General features: G+C 36.0%; 1 protein-coding gene across 1 annotated transcript in view; it reads right to left on the reverse strand.

Annotated features, from left to right (window-relative positions):
- LOC149806965 (transmembrane prolyl 4-hydroxylase-like) overlaps positions 1–22,935 on the reverse strand; it is an 82,763-nt gene that overhangs the window by 30,868 nt on the left and 28,960 nt on the right. Inside the window, exon 2 of the mRNA XM_089960167.1 lies at positions 7,102–7,183. Coding sequence (XP_089816293.1) covers positions 7,102–7,183 — 82 coding nt within the window. The remainder of the gene's footprint in view (positions 1–7,101; positions 7,184–22,935) is intronic.

Raw genomic sequence — 22,935 nt, forward strand, 5'->3', positions numbered from 1 at the left:
TGTAGAACATGTAGAACAGTGGTTTTATACAGGTCTATGCATTACCATGAGTACGCAATAGTTACGTAGATAAAAATCAAAATTTTCAAGTAATTATGCTTTTCAGAGCATACTAATCCAATCACACTGACATCAGAAATATAAGCCTGCTAGCTCCCGAATCCAGCCATATTAAAGGACGAAATTTGTCTTTTCTGTCTAGATGTTATAGAAAAAAAGGACAATAACTTGCCTTTACCTCCTCTTGCCACCACACTGTCCCTAGTTTTAAGCTGAGTGACATACCAACAAGGATGCTAACAAAGCAGGGTTGGTGGGAGGGATTTTTAAGTAATATGATTGGGAAAGCTTAATTTACTAAACAAATATGCATTCTCCTCTCAACATATTCCCCAATTACATTTAACATTATGAGAGTAGGTAATAGGTGGAGTGAATGCTGAGCTCCCTAACCTCAGATATCCTTCTAGGGGAGACTGGATTCCCTATGTGAACAATAACTAGCTCTCCTACTTGAAGCAACTCAGCCTATGATCACATGACCCATAACTATTATATCAACCTAAAATGATTAATGAAATCTTCTTATTGCCAAAATTCACTTCCAAATCCATGAAGCTAAGAGGCTGTGTTGGTTTTAATGGGGTCTGGTGGTTGTCAAGGCAACTACCACTGGACCCGCCAGACTGAGATTTTGTTCCGCAAAACTAAATCATTGAGATAAATACTCAAGAAAGTTACCTCTGTGTGCCGCTAACAGCTTCTATGATGTCTCAGATTGAAACAAATGAAACTGAACGCGAGACTTGCACTTTACTTTCAGAGTGGAATTTGTCATGCGGTGACTCTGTTATTTGCTACGACTTGTCTCTCCTTACTTCAAGCAGTGCTTGAGGGGCATGGACCAGATCTTGTATGGCCAATGCTAATGACTACTTTATACATGAGAGGGAGTTTATGATGACACTCAACTGCACACTGATTTTAACAGATTCTTGGCTACAAAGTCTGGATGTATCATGAGGATTACCAAACCATCCAATCTGAACTGAAGATAGTTCATGTCGATTAAAAGGGGATATAACTTGCTCACCTGCATGACAAAGCCAAATCTATAGCAGCCTGGGCTAATGGCTATAGGTCTGGGCTAATGGCTCAAATTTATCTGAATTGAGCTATGTTAAGAACCAGGATAGATTCCATTTTGGAAATGGGGAGATTTTAGCCTATTCAAATCAAAATTGGTCTGTAGGTCTGATAGATAATTATCATGACCCATATTCCTTCTGCCAGGATGCATAAGTCAGATATCATGGAGCAGCAACTTTAGATAGCAGCTGAGGCTAACTTTAACTCCTTGTAGAGCTAGCAATAAATGTTGGTCAGTCGAGAGAATGAGGCACTCAAAGGGATGATGTTACCGATTCTGTACCAGTCACTCGAACAATACCATTTTCCCTCAAACAACATAAGAGTGGCAGGTCTTCTTGCTTGTCAGATTCTTTACCTGATGAAATGTACAAATTCTTTCTTTTTCAATGTTTTCCTGACAAAAGCCGGGCAAAAAGGACAATATAATCCAGACAGAGATGGATCACCTGCAACTGTGTTGAGATTTACTTTGGTCTGAATCTTCCTGGTAAGGTCTATCACTAGATCAAGTAGATCATTGACCCAGGACCCAGGACTTTTCCCATCGGACAAGGGCTATCAGAATTATCTTGCAATTTTATCCCATATCTTCTGTATTATTTTATTATTTTCAGTAATAAGACCATGGTGGGCTAGGCAAAGGCCCATAACCCCTCCCAACCGATTAACTTTGATCTGAAGTTGGCAGCACAAATACAGAAATTGCCAAATCGGCACACACAGGTCAGGAAATTTTGTGGCCCCATTTATGGAGGTAAGTCACCACTGCCAAGTTGTCTGAGATAATCAAAACTGATTTCCAGCTGAGTCAGTCCTTTCAGAACTGAAAGGCACATGTTGGTTGAGTTAGGCTGGAAAAGGGGAACAAGGTCATATGTAGTTAGCTATCAACGCCATACCTAGGTGTATAAAACACGGATGGGTGAAGGTCAGACTTTTCCTGTTCACAAGAAAATGGAAGAAATTCCAAAGGTATAAAATATAATTTCTGCCCAAGAAAAGACTAATACTTACCCTATGTTTCATGGAGGACATCGTCCAGATATGCCACCAATGCTGAAGAAGCAGAAGAAGTCAACCAGAGTGAAAACACAATCCATAATTCTGGTAAAGACCCAGTGGCTGATTGGGAAAACTTGAAACTTGTAAATTTTGTTGTGGTAAGCAAACCCAAGAAATTTTTGCAATGCAGTGTGAATAAGGACATGAAAGTATGCATTGGTCAGATCCAGACTCATGGCATACCCATTCTTTCGGATGGGGAATCATATTGATCTCACTCTCTTGATCTTTAACCTTGGCTGCAGAATGAACTGGTTGAGGTGACTCAGGTCTATGATCGGCCTCAACTTGCTGTTGGCCTTTCTTATAAGGAACAACCATGAACAGCACCCTGGAGATTGTAGTATTTTTTAAAAAAGTGACAGTGTCTTCTGTTGAAGAATATTGTCCAGCTCCCAATCGGACAGCACATCTATTAGAAGGGGAGAGGAAGAATAAGGGGGTTGGATAATTAAAAAAATCTGAAGCTCCTATGAACTGACTTGCATCATCCATTCATTTTGCAGAAATAAGTTGATCAAATGTGATTGAACCTGCAGAAGTCTGGTGCCCAACAGAATACTGTCTTTTCGTGGTCAGGGTGGAAAATCAGCTGCAGAATACTGGAGGCTTGGGGTGGCAAAACTAGGTTGCTTATATAACCTATAAGGGTGCCTACCATACTGGCATACACAGTCAGCATAGGTTTGAAATCTGAATGGCACTTAGGATGTAAAAGATCACTTCTCCTTAGCATTCCTACCATCCCTCCATTATGGCCAGGACAGTTGGGTTTTAAGCAAAGATGTAGGTGGGGTGGCAAGTTGGAGGGGTAGTTCTTGTACTGCCTGCCTCTTAACTTTTTCAATTTGCACTCCAACAGTAATGTCATCCTTTACAAGATAGCATGATGTGACTTTAGTGGCAAGGAGCACAAACACACATCATGATTCATCAGGTTGAGAAATTCAATGCATTCTGTGGTGAGGTGCCCGGTTAATGTCTTCTATGCATGTTGACTAGGGGTGAAACGACACACCTGTGCTGTGTATTGATACGATTCACAATACAGCCTGTCATGCAATACATATTGATACACATATGAACTTGATGCTCTTTCGATCTTTGGAAGGTAGGTGGTGCCCTTTCATGTATGTTGACATTCTTGGTTGTATTTCCAGATTGCTGACTACTGACAGACATATGGTTATCATATATTTATATGCAATTCTCACAGATGAGAAGATATCAACAATACTTTCACACAGACTACCTGTTGGTTGCAGTGAGTTTTATCCCAGCATTTTAGGCCATTTAATGGTGGTTCCATTTAACTCCCTTTTGTTTTGTACAACATGAATGATTTGAAAACATATTATCACCAATTTTGTGTCTCAGTTACATTTGGAAGACATTATGATGTTATCTTCAAACAGAAGAAATAATGCAATTTCCTCATGCAAAGAAAACCTCATCTAGAACAAATCCGGGTATAGGAATAAGTTCGAATACTAACAAAGTCTATCAAATTTTAATTCCTGCAGATGCAAAAGATTGCTGCAGTCACAGGTACATTAATATTTAGTGACAAAGGAAAACTAGTGACTACACCCAGTTCTGTTCCACAATTTTCTTTAACTTACACAAGGTGATAAACTTGAGCAGTTTTAAATCTTCCCCATCGCTCATTCTATGCTAATTTCATTTTCATGTATACCATCAGCACCTTCATTAACTGGTTAAATATCTATGCATAAAAAAAGAGAACTTCCAAACTTGTTTCCCACATATAATTTAAGGAGAGATGATGACAGGATTTTGTCTCAAGGGAGACCTCCTCCTTTATCAAACAAAAAGGATGGGAGGAAGAAATGGTCAAAAGTCAATATTTATCTAAACTTCAATATCTGTCTCTCTTTCTTCCTGCTCCACTTTCTTAGAGCTCTAATGAAATCAACATCTGTGACATATGTCATGTCTAGTTGTATAAGCATTAATCTGTTAATTAATTCAGAGCATACTCTGCTCCTTTTCTTTGTATCAATATTGTTATGTGCTTCTTTCTGAAGGAGCATGTACATAGCTAGCTTTGTCAGCATGAACATGTTGGGAAACTGATATTTGTGACTGTTATGTACAATTTTCCAGGGATCACAGGTATTATCTTTTGGATACATCTGTTCCAAAATAGGAGTTTTCACCAACGTAAACTTTCTTTGCTAAATCAGTGGTTTACTGACTACTATACCAAATTTCTGATCTGTTCCATAATGCTGTATAAAGGTGTTAATAGTCCATCAATGCTTGTGCAAACAGAGGCATTAAAATAAATATATTTACTTCTTAATTGCATTTTTAACTCTTACTTTAGTCAATTTATCTTAACCCTGACATGGATACATGTATATTGTTTTGTAGCATATGATCCACTGGGTGAATTTGATTAATTTAAAAAAATGAAAATTGCATCATACTTTTAAATTGTCTGTATTTTAGTTAAGCCCAGTATTCTGCCATTTGTACATTTAATTTTGAAATACCACTGAAAGGGCCATGCCGTCTATTTATTGTCCATCTAGCATGTACATCTGACTTGTATTTAACACCATTTCAGGCTCAGAATCACTTACTTGTGTCTCAATTAACACTTTCCCAGCTCAAATATTCTTACTTCATAACTTAAAAAAAGTATTGTCATCATCACTATCATCAAGTATTTGCCAAACAAAATTGTAATTAACCATGCCGGGAATCAGACATTTTGGGTTTTCTAAGTAGCCTGTATTTTAAATACGCATTTGTAAAACTATCTTTATGAATGGTTCAAACTATGCCATAATTTATTCCTGGGCACACTGTTGTAATCAAATTTGGTTTCACAACCATTCATGTCGTGCTTGAAGAACCCAGATGTGGAACAGTTGCTACCTGAAAAACAGATGTCGCTACAAGAACTGTTAAACAAAAATGGTATACTTTTGGCGAGCACATTTTCATTGGGGGACTTTCAACGAATTTGCGAGAGTTCTCGTGTTTCACTGTTCTCCAAGTGCACAAACTGGTACAAATTTTACTCGATTCATGCAATGGCACACCCTGACAGCATCTAGACTTAAGTACTTGACATATCTAATGACTTTCCTGCGCAGTCTCTCTGTTGCTCTGCCAATACTTCCTGATTGGTGGTTATTGTTTAACCTGGAGCAGAACAAGCAATAACAACAAATGAGATTTCAATGTAACATATTTCAATGTGCAATACACCGGAAGCATAGGTTTCAAATCAACCAAAGGAGTCAAGGTACAATTCAAAATAGAAACTTCATGTGAAAGTGGTTATTAAATGATGAGAAAAGTACTTCATTATACATGTGGAATGCATTTGGAATGTATAGTATATGCTGAACATACTTCTGGGCTAAGATTATTAGCATGAAATGGGGGGGGGGGGAAGCAGATTGCGAACTTGTAGATGGCAAGTGGGTATTCCCAAACATTCTTTTTCATTTTTACTAATTAACATGAGTGCCTCTGACTGAAAATTCTGTTTCAGATGGATTATAATTTTACAGAACAACAAGGCAACTAGTAATAATTATTCATGACTGTTGAAGACTTGCAAATGGTAAGTATCATTTTGTACTGATTCTCTGTCTCTTGTATCAATATGTATTAGTGACGATGCATTGATATATTGATGAATCGTTTCACCCCTAGTGATGACGGGCTGATATTTTCACCAGTCAATGAGGTCAAATCCAACATTGACGAAATGGCAATAATGTTTCTAATCAGGTTTGATGTGGCAAGACACACATTAATAAGTGCAGATCACAACAATTATAAAAATCCATCCCCTGCTGTGGTAATATAATATTATTTAGTCCGATGGAGCAAACTCCAATTGGAATTGATTGTCCAGGAATGGTATAAAGCTAAGCCTATCAGATAAAAGATCACCTCATTAATATGCGTAGATCTTGCCCATAATGAAATTCATTCAACATCTTGATATTATATGAGTACTTAACAAGTCTGATCAGAAATATTGTTACTAGTGTTGGCAAACTCAGGCAATCATGTGCAAGGTCACATCATTAATATGCACAAATTTCATTGCCAACATGAACATAAGCATGGATGGACATTCACACAAAAAAAGTTGTAGGTGTATTTTTCAATTTTTCCTGATGAAAAAGCATACCCAAGGGGAGGGGTTTAGGATTCAGAGGACATTGGACTAACACTGAGAGAAACTCAGTCTCATGCTCATGGTGGAACAATGCACAGTGGCAGAAACCTGAGCCTTTGCGGGGTTTAGTGGGATGCCTTTTCCAACTGGAACTCTGGTGACCTTGACCAGTGACCTCTACATCCTAAAACTCAATAAACTTCTTCCTTAATAACTTTTGCTGAACTTTATGGAATGAAACAAATTTGTCAACAGAATTTATAATAGAAAGGTTTAGGTCAAATTCAATTTTCACAATTTTCTGAAAATATTTGAGAGTTTATAACGGACTTTGTCTGACTCAGAACTTTGCCTTGCACACTGAACAACTGCACCACATCAGGGACATCTGCCATTCATGTCTAGTAAGAATGCCACTCCCACCCCCAATCGGACAGGCATCGTCTGATAGAAACTTTAACAGTGTAACAGTGACCAAATTTTGGCATATGATACAAACAAGCAATATTTATCAGTTTTAATATAAACAACATGTTATGAATGTATAGATACAAGCATCAGAGAAATCTTTGTCGCTATTGAAGATATAGTTTTGAAACTGCAAATTCCCAAGCTTCCAAACAATACATCCTCTCCATTTAAAGGCTGATGCTTCACTTTCTACTATATAGTGTACCAAATGTGTAAACTTAATGGTGCTTAATGGCATTTGTTACCTAGAATCAATGGCTTCTTGCTCAAAGTTTTCAAATGAAATTCTACCTCTCCATTTACTTTGATAATCTGTGTACTTCCAATCTGAAAATAAAATAGATATGGATATTAATGCCTAGACTAATGATAAGAACATACCTGTACTGGTAAAAAATGATTTATCAGTCACAAAAAAGAATAATGTAAGATGTTCACAGCAGTTAGTAAAACAACTGTCAGCATCTTGGTAAGAAACCAGTCATTCTTATGTAGGACCAACTCCAGCTATCCCTACCATTTATTTCACCTTCTATCTGAACAAAATGCAGAATTTATCGCTAATACTTCCAAAATTTATTCATTTTATATTGATTACTTTGAATTCCAAACACTTGTTTTCTTGCAAAGTTCAAGATTTTCAGACTGAAAAGCACAATGTTACTTACAAATTAAACTTAAGGTCATTGTTCCCAAATTAGATCTGTCAGTTGCTTTGAGTCAACATGACTTGTGTATTTTTTCTTGAGGCATGTCTGACTAAGCTTAAATGGAACAATCAGCACATTTACAAGACTCTAGGGGACCCCAAAATGAGCTGAGAAATAAAAGAAACACCAATGAAAAGCTTGTATATGACGCTTACCCCTTAAAGTGACTTTCAGAATTATAATCATTTCAAGATATTGTTATATTTAAAGCATATGTGGGTACAGCAAGTTTATGACCATTTGAGGTAGCTAGCATAAGCTTATATGAAATAAAATTGTACATCTCTGAAAAAACACCACTTAAAACCCTTGTGAAAAATACATTGGGCTTGTGCTACTATGAACTATAAATTTAGAAAAAGACCAGCAGTAAAAGAATGGTGATGGTGGTTGTGGTAGTAGTAGTGGTGTAGACCAACAACTTAGTTTCTGCTATATTCTGTAAGGCCTAGGTCTGGAACCATTTTACAGCTGCCCTAGATTGGGAACCATCTTAGAGCTGTCCTAGATTGATAACTATCATAGAGAGGGCCTAGATTGGGGACCATCTTACAGTGTCCTAGGTTGATAACTATCTTAGAGATAGCCTAGATTGGGAACCATCTTACAGCTGACCTAGGTTGGTAACTAGTTAGCAATAGCCTAGATTGGGAACCATCTTGCAGCTGGCCTAGGGTGATAACTATCTTAGAGATGGCCTAGACTGGGAACCATCTTTCAGCTGGCCTAGGTTGATAACCATCTTAGAGACAGCCTAGATTGCGAACCATCTTACAGCTGGCCTAGGTTGTTAACTATCTTAGAGACAGCCTAGATTGGGAACCATCTTACAGCTGACCTAGGTTGGTAATATCTTACAGCTGGCCTAGGTTGAGAACTATCTTACAGTGGAAATATTCGATTTTGGATGGCCTTAAAGCATGCATTAGCAGATGAAATCAAGGGTCCCTAATGACAGATGATCCAATTTAGGATTTATTGCTATTTAACGGCAACTGATTTGAATAGTTCAATGCTTTGCATTTATTCAAGATGGTTTGATAGTTAGCTATGCTGTCTCATATTAAAGGCCAGTCCAAATTTAATGTACAAGTTGTAAGCCTCCTGAAATCGGACATTTTTACCATTTTATTGCAACTTGCTACTGTGCAGCTGCTCTGCACCATGACCTGTGAGGTCAGGAAATAATGACAATTATCAGAAAAGATGGCATAACATCACACACCAAATATACAGGCATCATTCACAGGAACAAATAATGATAAGCGCCAATGGAAAATAATGTCAATAGAAAGCTATATCTAAATGAACTGTATTACACAAGGACTTCACAAGTTGAAGTCCAGGACTGCTAACAAGGAAAAAGTTAGAGTCCAAGATCAAATAACTGGAGCCCCAAGCCTATTTCCACAAATCTTTATTTATATAAGAAATGTTTGTGGTAGAAGTTTAATAGTACTGCATAAAAGTGAACAATATATAAAAAATAAATAATGTAATGGCCCATTATCAGCATTCTTATCTGGCCCAATGGTACTGTACAAAAGTAAACAACCTACTGTCCCATTATCAGCATTCTTATCTGGCCCAATGGTACTGTACAAAAGTAAACAATCTACTGTCCCTTTATCAGCATTCTTATTTGGCCCAATGGTACTGTACAAAAATAAACAATCTACTGTACCATTAATCAGCATTCTTATATGGCCCAATGGTACTGTACAAAAGTAAACAATCTACTGTTCCATTTATCAGCATTCTTATCTAGCCCAATGGTACTATACAAAAGTAAACGATCTACTGTCCCATTATCAGCATTCTTATCTGGCCCAATGGTACTGTACAAAAATAAACAATCTACTGTCCCATTATCAGCATTCTTATCTGGCCCTATGGTACTGTGCAAAAGTAAATGATCTACTGTCCCATTTATCAGCATTCTTATCTAGCCCAATGGTACTGTACAAAAGTAAATGATCTACAGTCCCATTATCAGCATTCTTATCTGGCTCAATGGTACTGTACAAAAGTAAACAATCTACTGTCCCATTATCAGCATTCCTATCTGGCCCAATGGTACTGTACAAAAGTAAACAATCTATGGTCCCATTATCAGAATTCTTATCTGGCCCAATGGTACTGTACAAAAGTAAACAATCTACTGTTCCATTATCAGCATTCTTATTTGGCCCAATGGTACTGTACAAAAGTTAACAATCTACTGTCCCATTATCAGCATTCATATTTGGCCAATGGCACTGTACAAAAGTAAACAATCTACTGGGATCAAATCAAATGAAACCCAAATTTTAGGAAGGAATCACCTTTTGATGAGCAAGCAGTTCAAGTTTGCTATTAACTGGCCCTACTGTAAGTTTAGGAAGGAATCACCTGTCAGAGAACAAACGATGTCAAGTTTGCTACTAACTGGCATTACCTAAGTTCAGGAAGGAATCACCTGTCAAAAAACAAATGATTTCAGGAAGGAATCACCTGTCAAAAAACAAATGATGTCAAGTTTGCTACTAACTGGCCCTACCCGAAAAATTTATTTAACAGTCACTAAATGGCAAAAAGCCTTCAGCACATAAACCTTTTCTGCATTTTGCAGAACATTGTGCTTCGATTAATAATCTATCTTCTCAAGTAAATATTTACCAACCAACTTCAAGAAATTACATTTAAAATTAATGGAGTTAGATTGTCCAAACAGCTGCATTACCTCGCTCACCTAGCACTCAATTCTTACATTACACCATTCTACAAGAAGTCAAATGACTACTAATGTTAAAATACACTGATTGCATGATAATTTTAAAAACGTCTGTACCCGTGCAGTACAAGTGATCAAATAAGTGAAAATCTTTCTAAATGCTGAAAAAAAGGATTTTGATATCATTTTAGGTAATTATGAAGCAAAAATCAGAGACTGAATGAGCAAGCAAGCAAATGAGCGAGAGCAAGAAAGAGAGAAAATTAAAAAACGTATTCTCACTCAAAACATGAAATGGTTACTACACGTACTTTTATTTATCTTTCTGGTCTTTGCATTGTATTTTTTTACACGAAGTGTGGAATCTTATTGTGAAGGAAAGCCTCAATTTTGAAGATGCTTCAATCTCACAAGACTATCATGAAACGAGTGGCCACATCTCAATTGCAACTGAAAACTGATGCTGTACAGTTGATTTACTGATTCGTGGAAATTGAGAGATCAACATAATTTAAAAAACTTCTAAACAGTGTTATCTAACTTCAACTAGCTTGAAACAAATGTACAGCGATATGCGCGTACACAATTGATTGTCAAATATCATTTACTAAATGCTATGTGCTAATGTGATATCAGCAAAATGACATAAATCTTTGACTACACGTGTCTGAGTAAATTAGTCATGTAAAATTTTAAATTATGATAATACGCCCAATAATCTCTGTAATTTTATCACAAAAATTTGTGAAATTAATATTTTACTTTTGGGATTTTATACATTTTTACTTAACTAACATATCTATTAGCTAGGGAAATTTTGCAAAACAAAACAAGTGTGGAGATTAAATCTAGTCTGTAACTAGACTTTTCCATCAATGTTAAAGACTGTATATTTTTAAAATTACTAATTTATGCATTTTTTTAAAGACTAGACATACCTGTATTGAGAATTTTATGAGAAACAATGGAGTTTAATTTCATGTTGAAAATAAAGCATTAATTACCAAAATTTGAATGTTACTGTCAAACTAATTCTCTCTTGAACTAAATATCATAACTGTAATAAATAATTATTTTTTTTTAATAAAATCTGATAGAATCTGCAGTACAAATATTATTACACTGACTTATAAAATGCAGGGCTTGCATTTTTGTATTTTTATTATAACAGAGATTTTAATTACTCTTTAATTTAACAAGAGTCCACTGAAGGGATTGGCATTATACGGACCAAAATGAATATCCAAGAATTTAAAATAAGATCATTTCTTCCTTTTAGCTGCTGAATGCTGAAACTAAGTCTAATATTTTATATCAATAACATGATTGTCAAAATAGCTACTGTGGTGGACATAAATGGATGTCAGATTGGCACCATTTTCATTTAAGATCCAGTGAACGTCATTTAATGTCTTTCTGTGGCATCCCCATGTCAATATGACCATTCATTATTGGTCAGTTATGTCAACAAGATTTTCAAGATGACCACTTTACAGACTATAAATGGGACCATTAGGATCAATGAGGTATCATACAAAGTCTTTTGGATTTTGGGGAAAACCCAATATTTATGTGGCCATCCTATCTGGTAGGAGTAGAAATACGTGTTTTCAGATTGGCCACCATGGTGGCTATATTAAATGAAATTTGACTCTTATGAGGAAACCAGTGTAAACCTTCATAGAGAAATGTAACTGGGGGAATATATTTTTGAAAATACCAACCTAAGTAGTTGTTTTATTCTAGTGAAGGAATATACATTCTTTGACCATCAAATCCATGGCAGTTTCTGAAAGAAATTTCATTTTCTAATATCCCTTAGTTTTCATTTTATTTCCAAAAGTCCCAGTCAGAGGCATTTCAGTTTATACACAAGTCTATGTAACTGCACACGTCACAGAATGGATATCAGCTAAGAAAAGATCTGGATATGTGTCAGGAGTTTTGATTTCAAATCAGGATATTCACTAAGCCAATTTTTAGGATGCAAATGAACAAAAATACTGAACAAATTTCCAGTTTCTATATTAAAATAAAAGCATCAACAGATCACATCAATCTTTCAACAGTAACTTGTTGCCTTTTGTACTGTCCTTAACCTATATGGTATAACGGTACCAATTGCACAAGTCCAGGTGGGCGGAGCTTAAGGTGTATGGAACATTGTATTCAGAATTAAAGAACAACACTAGCTGTGATTGGTGCATTATGTAAGAGTTGTACTTTCTGTTTGGCTTTTAAAAAAGTTGAGCCTCTTGGCAACATGTGAACTTGTGTTAATTTCTATCTAGATCATATTTTGTATTTTTTATGATTTTTTTAAAATATGGTACACATGGCTGAAAATGTGCTTGTTGTGACTAGATAACTCTTACCCCTGTCTAGTTCCAGTAGAGTTATCTCTCTTAAATGCAATGGAGTACCTGGTTATGTCATTGTCAAATTGACAATCTAGCATTGTTCTATATGACAGTGTGTGACACGCATGCCCAAGTAGGACAGAAAGTATATTTATTTCACAAAACATTAGCATTGAGGTATATGGAAAAACAATTGGTACCGTGATACCTAAAGGAAAGAATAGCCTCACAGCGTATCCATAGAAATGCATACATGTGGGCGGCATTTATGAACTATACTAGTTTGATGTAGGAAAACAAATGTGTGCTGAACAGTTTTGGTCAAATATTGAAAGTTCTTTACAAATAAAATGTATGAAATCTTCAGAAAATAGCACAAGTTGGCTTTGGATTGGGACTTTTGATAACTATAGCTATGATAGATATAGACTTGTGCTACCTGATCCCTTTATGTATGTGCTGTTACCTCCTAGATTGGAATGCATGCAACAAAATAAGTTATGTAAACATAATATAGTTGATTTTGGCCAAATATTGGCTATTGTACCTGCAAAAGATGAAAAATCATGTGTACAAAAACAGCTATCTTGTTCTTGTAAGGCATGCCATAAACCAGGATAGAGAACACTCTTAAGTACACTTGTAGATAGATCACTTGTACCATGTGGGGTGTTCTGGCATGAGTAATTTTTAGGTAATTTATTAAGGATATGGTATTCCTTCCCACTTTGATTTGAATTGTCCTGCTCTAATTGTCCTTTTGTTTTTTACACTTTCCTGCTTTGAAATTGTTCATGTAGTTAGTTCAGTTCTCTTGCATTCCCTTTTGTTGAAGTAGCAGTGAATACCAACAAACAAGAACAGTTTCCTTAAGTCAGCATTTCCCATTGGCACTTGTATACGCCCAATTATAATCTACTATTGACTTTCAATTAATCCTATTTCTTTCTGTCAAGCTGCTCTTGTGGAATTTCCATGTTTGGTCCAACATTACAGAATGATAACCATTTTAGTCACACACTGCGTATTCATTCCATTCAAATCCACGCTGTTCTTGAAACTTTGCATCCCATCGCAAGAATGTAAATTGGCATGAGATGATACCTTCATGGTTATGGAAGGCTGCACTCTACATGCCGGCATTGTAGAAAATATGAACTATGTGATATGAAAGAGTTGCGTCATCTTAGACATTAAAATTACATGACTCTTGAGGTCTCCACTAAATATAGGAGTTTGAATGTTAGGTTCTCACTTTATCAGTAATGTATTTTGAGACAATTTAATTGCAACAAAGTTAATACAGGTTGTTGATGAACTCATCCATATTACATGGATAATGTATTAGAGGTTACCACACCTTATGTATATCATTCAGTTATCTCCCTTACACCAGTCATAACATTTCAAGGAAATAAAATCTCACATTTTCAGTGACTGGTTATGAAAATAAAGAGAAGATTTGTGAAGTATTATATTAGCCCTCAATCTTGATGCAAATGTAAGTAGAAGCAATTTAATAATTTCTCACAGTAAAGTTTACAAGTTTAAAAACTGATAAGGTATGTTCTGCTTGGATCTGAGATAAGTTTCTCTCTATCTTATGCCAATTATTATTAAATTCTTATGTAGAAGAAATATACTTTATATGTATCTATATTATCTAAATGATTCACCCTTTAATATTAGATGGAAATGAACACAACTTCACTTGAAATTTGGATACCTGTAAAGGATGTTATAGCACAGTTGCCTTTGGGCTGTCCTTGGACCTGTTGGGCCCTGCCCCATATATTTGTCCAAGGTAAGGTCATCAAACTTTCACTTCTCATTTTTTGCATTACTGATTTTGCCTCCTTTAATTCCTTTATCATATGCTACCTCTCCCTTTTAGATGAACACTTTCCTCCTGTTTTTAACTCCATTTGATGTGCTATACTTAGTGTTTATATTTGGGATTTTACTGTATTTTATTCCCCTAATTTCACCCCCCCCAATCCAGCATAACCACTTAGAAGCTGTGATTTACTATATTTGGTGACTGATTGGTTTATTGAAACAATTTTATTCACATTACAAAGGAGGAAAGCTTACTATTTGTGTTACAAAGAGGATGGGTAGGTGGACCTTTGTGTGAGGACTGGTGGTTAGTGACCTCTTGTATCTGCAGATAGTGTAAAGTGGTCAAAGCTTATACTTTATAATAAGATTGGGTCATGTCCACCTGTCTCTGACGTTAAGTTCAGCACCTACCAAACAAAAATTAATTCCTTTCTTTTAGGTGAATTGTACATTTTGAAGTAGGACAGGTACATACTATTTGGTACATTGACCTTTGACCTAGTTATTACATAATATGACATAATGTGATTTATCCCATATCACCTATGTGAAGTTCAATAAGTGCTGATATGAATAAGATACAACTCATAGTTGAAAGAATTCATTTTATTTCAAAAGATGATTTTGATGGTGAAGCAAAAGTATGAAAACAATAGTTCAAACAGCTCAATGACATTTCTATACACATGCATATAAGACATAGGTTAGTACCTCATCAAATTATTTTTCACAAGTGAGACTAAGTATATTTGTTACTTATACAGTCCCGAACTATTTCACAGATTATTGGAAAAATTAAGGTTTGCTATAGGTATAACGGTACCAATTGCACAAGTCCAGGTGGGCGGAGCTTAAGGTGTATGGAACATTGTATTCAGAATTAAAGAACAACACTAGCTGTGATTGGTGCATTATGTAAGAGTTGTACTTTCTGTTTGGCTTTTAAAAAAGTTGAGCCTCTTGACAACATGTGAACTTGTGTTAATTTCTATCTAGATCATATTTTGTATTTTTTATGATTTTTTTAAAATATGGTACACATGGCTGAAAATGTGCTTGTTGTGACTAGATAACTCTTACCCCTGTCTAGTTCCAGTAGAGTTATCTCTCTTAAATGCAATGGAGTACCTGGTTATGTCATTGTCAAATTGACAATCTAGCATTGTTCTATATGACAGTGTGTGACACGCATGCCCAAGTAGGACAGAAAGTATATTTATTTCACAAAACATTAGCATTGAGGTATATGGAAAAACAATTGGTACCGTGATACCATATGAAGCACGAGCATGTTAAACCTTTCTTGCAACAGAACTGCCTGGATTATATTTGTGGCAGTCCTGTTGATCTCAAAACTTTGGAGACAATGCATTGTTAGTGGAACCAGGTTTCATCAAAAGCCAGCCTGAATTGTCCTCTGAATAGAAAATGGCCTTTCAGTGTCTTCTTTGAAATGACTATGTTAATAAAACTACGCAGTCCACCAATACGTTACAATTGTCTCTTACCTATGGGTAGATTTCATTTGCTGTAATTCTATTGAATTTGGGAAATCTGTCTTAAAATCAACTTTACAGGACAGCAGAATGCATATTCATGTCCTTTTGAACTTGATTCCAGCCAATGAGATTCCAGTTTCCATCAATAATTGAATATTGTGTGATATTTCAGTTTCGCTTTTGGCATTTTAGCAGGTTATGCACATTCAGATATCTCAACAAACTTTAAATACTGAAATCAAACAGAATTGTTTTGTGCCACTTGAGTTCTTTAGTAATAAATAATCAAACCAAAATCCAATAAAGTCTTTATTTTTTTCTAAATTAGATCTGATCACATTTCTTTCTAAATTAATTTTGATCACACATATAAACCATCTCAACAAATGTTTAGCACTGGAGCCAAACCGATGGACCCTGCTGAAGGAATCCCAGTCATGGTAATGCTGCCTGAGTTACTTAGTAATTCTTTACTGGTATTTCTCATATCTTTTGAGCTATCATTGAATGAAGAGTCATTTTGACAATATGTACCGAGTATTTTTGATCAAATCTTATGTTTAGCAACTTTTAAATCAATGTGGAATAACATAACCCTATGTTCTTTGGCCATTTTGAATTTTGTGCCAAAAATGGCTATTATTAAATACGGTGTCTAAACAGTATGTGTGAGTGTTCAGTAAAACTTGGCAATTATATGCAACAAAATTGCATATTTTCATGAACATGTGATATCAGACCAACAAAGCATCCATCAGTACTGACATGTATCTGGGGTCACATGCATCAGACTACTACAAACTGTGAGGTATTCATTAAAACTGGTCTCCGATGTCCCCAGCCAAGTGAGCACATTAAAGCAATGGGAAATTGTGCATTATTCTTAAGTATGATGTAAATCTACCCAATAATCACTATCTATGGGTTATTAAAAACACCAAAATCTGCTAAAAAGCTGAAATACAAACCATAATGCACAATTATTTACATGATTTACGTGAATATATTGGTGTAAACCTTCAAATTATGATTTGTAATTGTTTTAATAATAATAATAAGCAAAACAAACTTTGAAGCAATTATGATACAAATTATTTACTTTTTACCAGCTTCTAGTGCAATCTATCAGAACTTAAAATATAAGAGTGAGAATCCAAAATGTGTATTTACATATCTTCCGTGGAAATATCATATACTTATGTGTTATGAAGCAAATAAAGACATAACTGACACACAAAACGATTTAAAAGCTGTCCAATAAATTCACTGCATGAATGGAGCTATAAACAGAAAAATGTAAATAATTCCTATAAAAATCACTTAAATATTATTTTACCTTTTATCATTATTCAAATACATACAATCCTCTTGATGAACATTATGGTTTTTTTTGTTTTTCATATATTTTTATTCAGTATTTACAATATCACATGTGCAGGCGTGCACTCACAACATACAATATAACAAAAACTTATTGGATGTACATTTCTTTTCTGTGATGAAAGTATTGTTTATACGTTATCTGTGGAAACACAAAATCATGTCAAATGTTGTTGATTACAAGCAGAAAGGCGAAAGTAGGACGTATAATTTCATGAGAAAATGAGAAATAAAGTGTTGTTTAATAAAGTATAATATAAAAAGAATTAGAATTGACAGTGATGAAGTATTGTAGACATGGGATGTACAACAATTTTGCGTTTAACTTTAAGAATGCGCATATTTTACAACAATGTATGACGGTTAAGTATATATAAAAAAATAGAGATGAGAGTCTTGAGAAATTATGTGTGGGGGGGTGCGATATAGTGACAAATGTGTGTAAAGGAACATTGATTAACGAGGGGCAAAGTTGTATTCAATATGGGTGTGTATTACACATTATGAAGGTGGGTACAGGTTCACATAAGTCGGCAAGTGCAATGTAGTTTGAGTAAAGTAAATATGGTAACTTATGGGCGAGTGTGAAATATGTTCTATTGTAAGAATTTGTAATGGGGGGGGAAATCGTTTAGTTTGCGGTGAGCCGTGGTGCTCTGACTGTTGCGGGTTATCTTTTGGTTTAACATTTAGATTCTCAGGGAAGAGGGGTTATGCCTGTGGAGGAATGAACAGGTGTCACGTATCAGGGGCGATGATTAATTCGGAATTGTGGAGGCTGCAGAAAATGCCTGCTAGGCACCATTTGTCAGTGAATTCAACAAGGTTGTATCTGTGAAAATCGGCTCTTATCCTACATTTTAGTCTGGAGAGAAAGAAGGAGAGTATCGAGTCTGCAGTTACGGTTTCTTTGTGATAGTAGGATCGAATGCGTTTAAACCAGATTACGTATTTGTACTCGGCTGCTAACAGGAGACAAAGGTTTTTGAACTCAGGCTCCGGGAAGGAGGCCCCTACTGGAATGAGGCCAAATCTCAAGAAAGTGTAAAAGTTGTTGAAACTGTTTCTTGAAAGTTTCTTAATCCACTTGATTACTAGGTGTTGTAACGGGTGTATTAATTTGCATTCGAAAAATAAGTGGTCTGTAGTCTCAATTTCACCGCAGAAAGTGCATGATTTGGTCTGTGTAATTCGTTTTAAGAACATGTCATAGTTAACGGGTAAAATGTCGTGTATGACTTTAAAGCACACGTCTCTGGTGATTGGGTCGATAAACATATTGTGTAGATTGCTCCACACACTACCGAAATCGATGTCATATATTCCGTTGATCTTTGGTTCTAAAACAAATTTCTTCAGGTCTAATTGGTATATGATCTTGGTAGGTATTGTGCCAAAGGTGAGCCCTGGGTTATTTGCAGTGAAGTCTTTGAAAATGGTCATGCACTGTGCATAGAAAGTTGGAGACCTGACAGATGACCCGAACACACCTAAGGCACAGGCCCCAAGTAAACCTGCTGCAGCGGAAACTGCCCCACAACAGTCGGCAGACACCCCTACAACTGATAGGATCCCCACCCCTACCCCAACTGCAACGCTGGAGTCAGGGGACAAAAGGGTATTTGATCTTGAGGACTATCAGTGGCACACTGTGACAAAAAAGCGCGCCAAGCCAAACAGTAGTGGCGGTGAAGAGAGTGACGGAGAAATGGAGTGTGTCGCATAACCCCCCCGAACACAAAATTACCGACCTGGAAACTCACATGGACTTTGAAGGAGGAACAACGAAACAAAAATGACACGAACTATCCAATGGACAATGCATACGGCTCACGGACAATCTGTCACTACAGGTGTTTACCTGGTATTAAGGAACTTTATGTTTTCATGCCCTTGTATGTATAATATGTGCATTTATTCTCGTATACCTTTATCTGCTTTTCTCTCTCTCTCCCTATCTCTCTCCTCCAACCTTCACAATATCACACCATTTTTACTTTTCACACCTTTATTGACCTCGTTAAAGATACTCCGTCTAGAGATAATGCAATGGCTTCAAAAATCAACATTCTCACCTTAAACTGCAACGGGCTCCGCATGAATACGCATAGTAAACTACATGAAATCAATTTCTTAGTCAAATCCAATAATATCGACATTTTATTACTGCAAGAAACCCATATCGATAATAATTCTTCAGCCAACGAAATTCAGAAAACACTATGCTGTCATGATGCTATTTGGAGCTTTGGCTCAAACCGATCTTGTGGAGTAACAATACTTAATTTCAACACCCATATTGAATTTTTGAAATTCGACACCGACTTTGACGGTAGATTAATTTGCCTAGATCTTGTGTTCCATGGTTTCCCATACCGCATCATTAATGTATATGCACCGACCTCTGACTCCGACAAAAACGAATTCTTTAACACTCTATGCCCGTACTTGACAGGACAACATAACACTATTTTAGCCGGAGATTTTAACTGTGTACTTAACCCAAAACTGGATAGAATCGGCCTCTTAAATCCGTCAAGCGATCTAGCGATTAGAAATCTCAAAGGGTTGATATCCGACTTCCACCTAATCGACACTTTCCGCAAATTATATCCTTCATTAAAAATATACACATGGTACAGATTTACTAATGACCCATCCCTCCCTACACTAGCAAGCAGGATAGACAGATTTTACGCCTCAAACAAAATACAAGAATCTATATTAGATACGCAAGTTTTACATTTTTCCCAGTCAGACCACGAAGCGGTTTTTCTATCCTTATCATGTGACTCCTCCATTACCTTCGGCAAGGGATACTGGAAATGTAACAATTCCCTCCTCAAACGCACCATCTTACAAAAACTTATTACCGAACTGTGCAAGAGAGAATTTCTTCACCATGAGGTTATGGTAAAAATATTTGTATGCAGAGCTAGCTTTGTCAGCTTGAAGATGTTTGGGGAACTGATCTTTATGTCTGTTATGTACAATTTTCCAGAGCTCACAGATATTATCACATTATATCTGGGTTGCCGTCTTAGATCAAAGTTGACAAGATTCTCTCTATCTCCTGCACAAGTACTCATATTATTACTTACAGTATATCTGTATCTAATACTTGTGCTATGTATGTTATATGGAATACATTAATTATTTATTAGGAAAATTATAATATAACTTATATGTACAAAGCAAGGAGGGGATAACTCTAATATGCTTTTGAAAATTAACGTTATGCCTGGAGATCAGAACAGGTCTCTTTTTGCATTATACCCTGTGTTATTGTGATAATGTCTTGCATGGAATTATTCTTTTTATGCTAAGTAAAAAAAACAAACCTTGCGTATCTGGCATTATTTTAATGTACGTTTTAAGGCAAGGGCACTACGAAGTATTTAAATTGCATTTTATCCTCTTATTCAGCTAAATAAACCTCTATACATACATTTCTAGGAAGAGCAACAATTTTAATGTTTTTTCAGATTTTATGAAAATTTTAGCTGAATTTTGAATTAATGGGTCAGATATGTAATCAAAACCGGAATTAGACCAATAAATCAGCCCTTCAACCGTGATGATGTTGATTTTCATCCATCAGTATCAACACAGATTGGGGCGGGGTTTGTTTGATTTATACGACTAAACTGGAATATGCACTGCCAGCATAACAGAAGTAGTAACAGTACTTAGTGATGTCATTCTCAAGGCGCGGAAATGTTACATCAATGTTTATATCAACTTTTGGCTAAAATCAGCACACAATATGGCAGATTCATAACTTTTTAAATACTAGATTTGCAATTTTAATATGACTGATCATCAGCTTATGAACTGGACTGCTACTTTGGCAATTTTCAGCGCCAACCTTCATTGTTATAAGGCCGAGGCTATTTGTATGGCCGCTGTGTGGCCAATTTTGAAATACTATTTGCATGACAGCCATGTGGCCACGTTTGAAAAGACTATTCGCATGGCCATTGTGAGGACATTGTGTACCTTATAAAATATGCCTTACCTGAACACAGAAAACTATTCACATGGCAGCTTGTTGCATAATATACTTTAGGAAGCTGTTAGTATGTTTGTCATGTACTTAATCTTCTGATTTATTAAAAAAATTTCTAGTGATAATAAATAAAACTGGAACAAAGTTATACTCTGGTATGCACGTAATCGAGGCTAAAGTATATATTGTATGGGAAATGGCTTAGGGCCATCACTGTTACCAGTATCATAGTCCGAGTTTCCTCTGACCCGGCTAGTAAGCATCTACCCTATGCCAACACCAAATGATGTCGGCAAATTCCAACTTTCTGATAGGCAGTGGACTTTGACCCTACACCCCAAGATAAATGTCCAAATATCAAAAATGGGGTGGCAAGGGTCAGAGGAAACTCGGACTACCAGTATAGGTGCAAGGGTATTTAGCGCCCTAGGCAAACTTTCCACCATGCGCCCCCTACCCTCCGAGATAACACTTATTATAAACTGTTTGTTAGCTTTGATACTCGTTCGGATTGACAATTTATTTAGTCTACATACTTAATTAGTGTACTTCATATTGCCCCCCCCCCAATTTGCGCCTTATGCAGCCACCTAGTTCGTCTATTGGATTAAACCGGCCCTGACCCTTACATCATAAAGTCTTACAAAAATGGCCTTTAATTAATAAAAATTCAGGAAATGACCACTTAATTTTTCCTCTGGGGGTGGGTTCATGGAATTTTCTATTTAACTAGAATATTTTTTTAAACAAATATAATGGGTAACCAATATCACGATTTCCTATTTTTAACAATTAAAGCAATAAGTTTCTTTCAAGCTGTGGGCGTAGGGTATGCAGATTCTTTTAAAACTGTAAAATCAGTACAGTGGAGGTGGGATTTAAAATTAAGTAGTCAGTCGGTAAGTTGAGCTATTGGCTTTGGTAGAGAAAGTGGCACTAACACTCGAAATCATGACAGAAACAATTTTTTGCAACAAATCCAGATACAATTCTTCTTTCATAATTGCATCATGAAGCAGCATGAGACCCTTTATTAATATGTACCATGGGGTGGTAATGGATGTGATTTCCCTCTAGCATTTATTTTTCAGATTTGTATTTGGAAATAATACTTTTATGGAACAGATAGAATTTTTCCATCTGAAGAAAGTCAAAGGCTGGAATGCTTCCACAACCATACCCAGATTTGTATTTGTGTATGTTTAGATGTGAAACTTTATGTGGATGTGAGAAAGGCAGAATACCCATATAGCAGCACAGTTTAGGCTTGTGGTTTGGTTTAAATGCCATTTGTCATCACATTTATGGGTTATACATGGCAGCCAAAAGAACCTAAAAGAATACCCAGGAACTACCACTGACCCATACAAAGCAAATGACAAGAGTTGGGACTTCTCACGTTGACCTGGGTTGCAGTGTGGCCTCTTTTGCCTAGACATGTTCTCCTTTATTATAACACATTAACACAAGTTGAGTCGGTAGATACTAATACTTTCCGAAGTGTTATCTTTTTTGAAAGTTCAAATATAGTAAACCTTGCATTGAGAGAACTAGACTCAAACCAAC

Source organism: Sinohyriopsis cumingii, chromosome 1 (assembly GCF_028554795.1).
Source record: "Sinohyriopsis cumingii isolate HCF-2022 chromosome 1, ASM2855479v2, whole genome shotgun sequence".
Lineage (NCBI taxonomy): Eukaryota > Metazoa > Mollusca > Bivalvia > Unionida > Unionidae > Sinohyriopsis > Sinohyriopsis cumingii.